Genomic DNA, 2,859 nt, shown 5'->3' with positions numbered 1-2,859 from the left:
CCTGGTTAGAATAGGCGTGGGTGTACACTGGAGAAGGTGCGATGGCCAATGTCTCCCCTTTTCTTACTGTGAAAATTCAGCTTGCTAAAGGTCTCCTTTGTAAACTGCAGAAATATCTCTAGAGGCCAGTGCACCAGGGGAGTACCTGAAAAGGTATCACATATGCATGTATTAACTAACATTTGATCCCAAGGAAACTTCACAAAAAAAATTACATGCTTTAGATAATTTAGATAATTACACCTTTTTTTGGGTACCAAAATTCTTTATTTAAAGAAATGGTACAAATGAAAGAACTTAAGCGGATGTTTCGGTGAGACTTATAGAAAAGACAAAGGCAGACCGACATGCACGCACTGCCTCAGTGACCAGTAAAGTCACTTGTGGCTTTGAGGAAGTCAGCTTAGCTCTGATTACTGTGTCCCAGAGTGTGCTTGTCAAACAGATGTTCTGCCATGCCAGCTTCAGGGGCTCCCATCTTGCGCAAGGTGGTCACGTGGTCACCCAGTTCCTTGATGGATTTCACCTGCTCATTCAGGTAATACGTCTCAATGAAGTCACACAAGTGGGGGTCCTTTTTGTCAGTAGCCAGTTTGTGCAGTTCCAGGAGTGACTGATTCACACTCTTTTCCAGGTGCAGTGCACACTCCATTGCATTCAGCCCGTTCTCCCAGTCATCACGGTCTGGTTTCTTGATATCCTGCAGGAAGATCCGGCCGCCTCGCTCGTTCTGCAGCGTCATCAGTTTCTCAGCGTGTTCCCTTTCCTCATGAGATTGGTGGAGAAAGTATTTGGCAAAGTTCCTCAGAGCCACATCATCCCGGTCGAAGTAGCAAGACATAGACAGGTAGACGTAGGAGGCATACAGTTCCAGGTTGATCTGGCGGTTGATGGCAGCCTCCGAGTCCTGGTGGTAGTTCTGGCGCACTTGCGAGGGAGACGCTGTGGTCATGGTGGCGGTGGCTGGCGACGCTGGAGCGGCAGAGCGACGAGGTTGCAGAGGGTTCTGGCTTGGAGCAGCCGGCTGGGGTCGGAGGGGTCGAGCGCTGGGTTCCACTCAAGCACTGTTGAAGCAGGAAACCGCGATGACTCTGGGCGAGAACGTCTAGATAATTACACCTTTAGGTAACAGTGGAGGGACCGTCAAGATGGCTCAAGGGGAAAGGGTGCTTCTCACCAAACCTGGACACTTGAGTTCTATCCCTACAGCTGTAGAAAGACAGAAACAATCCCTGTGTGTTCTCTCCCTCCACATGCGTACCATGGCATGCATGCACATACACACACAAATAAATAAATAAAATTAAGAAAAAGCCAAGCTTGTCAGGACTGGAGAGATGGCTCGGCAGGTAAGGGCACTGTGACCAGGCCTGATGAGGCGGTTCTATACCCAGAACTCACACGGTGGAGGGAGAGAACCAACTCTCACAAGTTGGCCTCTACACACCCACTATGACATATGTGCACACACATGAAAGAATATAAACAGTAATAGCAGAAGATGTGGGGAAATTAAAATCTTATAAGCCTGGAGAGAATAGCTGCCGCCCCGCTCCCAAGGATAAAGTCTCTCTAATTTGTTCGTGCCTCTACCCTCTTGCTGTGATCTCAGATGCACTTCCTTAACTCTTCCTCACTCATTTTCGTTGTTGCTCTGAGAAACAGACTTTCCTATGGCCAGTGTTGGCCCCTAATCTGCTATGTAGCCAAGGATAGACTTGGTCTTCTGATACCCTTGACTCCACTTCCCGAGTGCTGGGTTACAGGTGTGTATGAGGATACATACACAGTGCTTCCGGGCTCAGCCACCCTCCAGGGTCTTGCAGATGAAAACATACTAGCCTTGGTGACTTTGTCAACTCTGAGGCTGGGGTTAGGGCAGCGGCTTGATGTTCAGCCTGGGTTTGCTCCATCTCTAAGATGTTACTAAGACAACTGAAACTTTCTCATGCTTTTCCTTCTTTGCTCTGCTTCCTCCCATTTTCCTCTTGGGACACTCACACCAAAGAAAATACACAAAATATGTACACATTCTTTCGAGCATTTGTCAAAAGCTTGACCACGTGTTTTACTAGCACAAATACCACATGCATCCACATATGAATGTGCTAAAGAAATCCCCCTCTTTCCTGAGGTTGTTTTGACTCGAATCTTTGCAGTTCCCAGATTGATGGGTATGATCTCAATAGAGAACCCATTGCAGCTGGACTGGAACAACAGAGCGAAATCAAGCTGGGGCAAGAAACTTACTCCACTGACATAATCCATGTCGGAAGAGATTGAATAATGCATCCCTAAACTTCTCTCTTCACAGGAGAGACACTATTCACTTAAGACTTTTAACCCTGTGTGATAGACTTGGAAGAGCGAGAGCAGGACAAGGGTGTTGTGTTGAGCAGACACCATGGGCACAGGGCAGGAAGAGAAGCTTCCAAACTTGGAAAGAGCATGTGGGGGAGTCCTTTTCTTTCCTGAAAGTCTTTGAGTCTTAGGATTATATTAATTAGACTCTTTAAATATTTCCATTTTGTCAAAACCTCTCAAATATTCAATTAATTTTGTTTTTTTTGCATGTGTATGTATTCACACACTTGTAAGTGCATAGACATGTATGTGTGCTTGTGTACAGAGACCAGTGTATAGAGACCAGTATACACCAGCACTTGTGTATATGTTGAATGCCTTACACAATCTTTCTCCACCTGATTTTTTGAGACAGGGTTTTACCCTCAACCTGGAGCTCCTTGATTTAGCTAGACTGGCTGGCCAGCAAGCTCCTGGGATCTTCCTGTTTCTACCTCCCCTAGGAACTGGGGAGGGGTGAAACTAAGGTCTTTTCTAATTACTGGGGGTCTCTTG

At 46.6% G+C, this 2,859-nt stretch overlaps 1 protein-coding gene across 1 annotated transcript; it reads right to left on the bottom strand.

Moving 5' to 3' along the window:
- Nucleotides 1-403: 403 nt before the first annotated feature.
- On the bottom strand, nt 404-1,006 carry LOC119801222 (ferritin heavy chain-like). Its single transcript, XM_038311708.1, has one exon. It carries the CDS (start codon nt 950-952, stop codon nt 404-406), a length of 549 nt encoding a protein of 182 aa, XP_038167636.1. The 5' UTR covers nt 953-1,006.
- Between the last annotated feature and the right edge of the window lie 1,853 nt (nt 1,007-2,859).

This window comes from Arvicola amphibius, chromosome 14, assembly GCF_903992535.2.
Source record: "Arvicola amphibius chromosome 14, mArvAmp1.2, whole genome shotgun sequence".
Lineage (NCBI taxonomy): Eukaryota > Metazoa > Chordata > Mammalia > Rodentia > Cricetidae > Arvicola > Arvicola amphibius.
This window is presented reverse-complemented; position numbering and strand designations above follow the sequence as displayed.

Excerpts from the sequence above, each read along its gene's own strand:
- LOC119801222 (XM_038311708.1), bottom strand. The coding sequence starts at position 952 with ATGACCACAGCGTCTCCCTCGCAAGTGCGCCAGAACTACCACCAGGAC.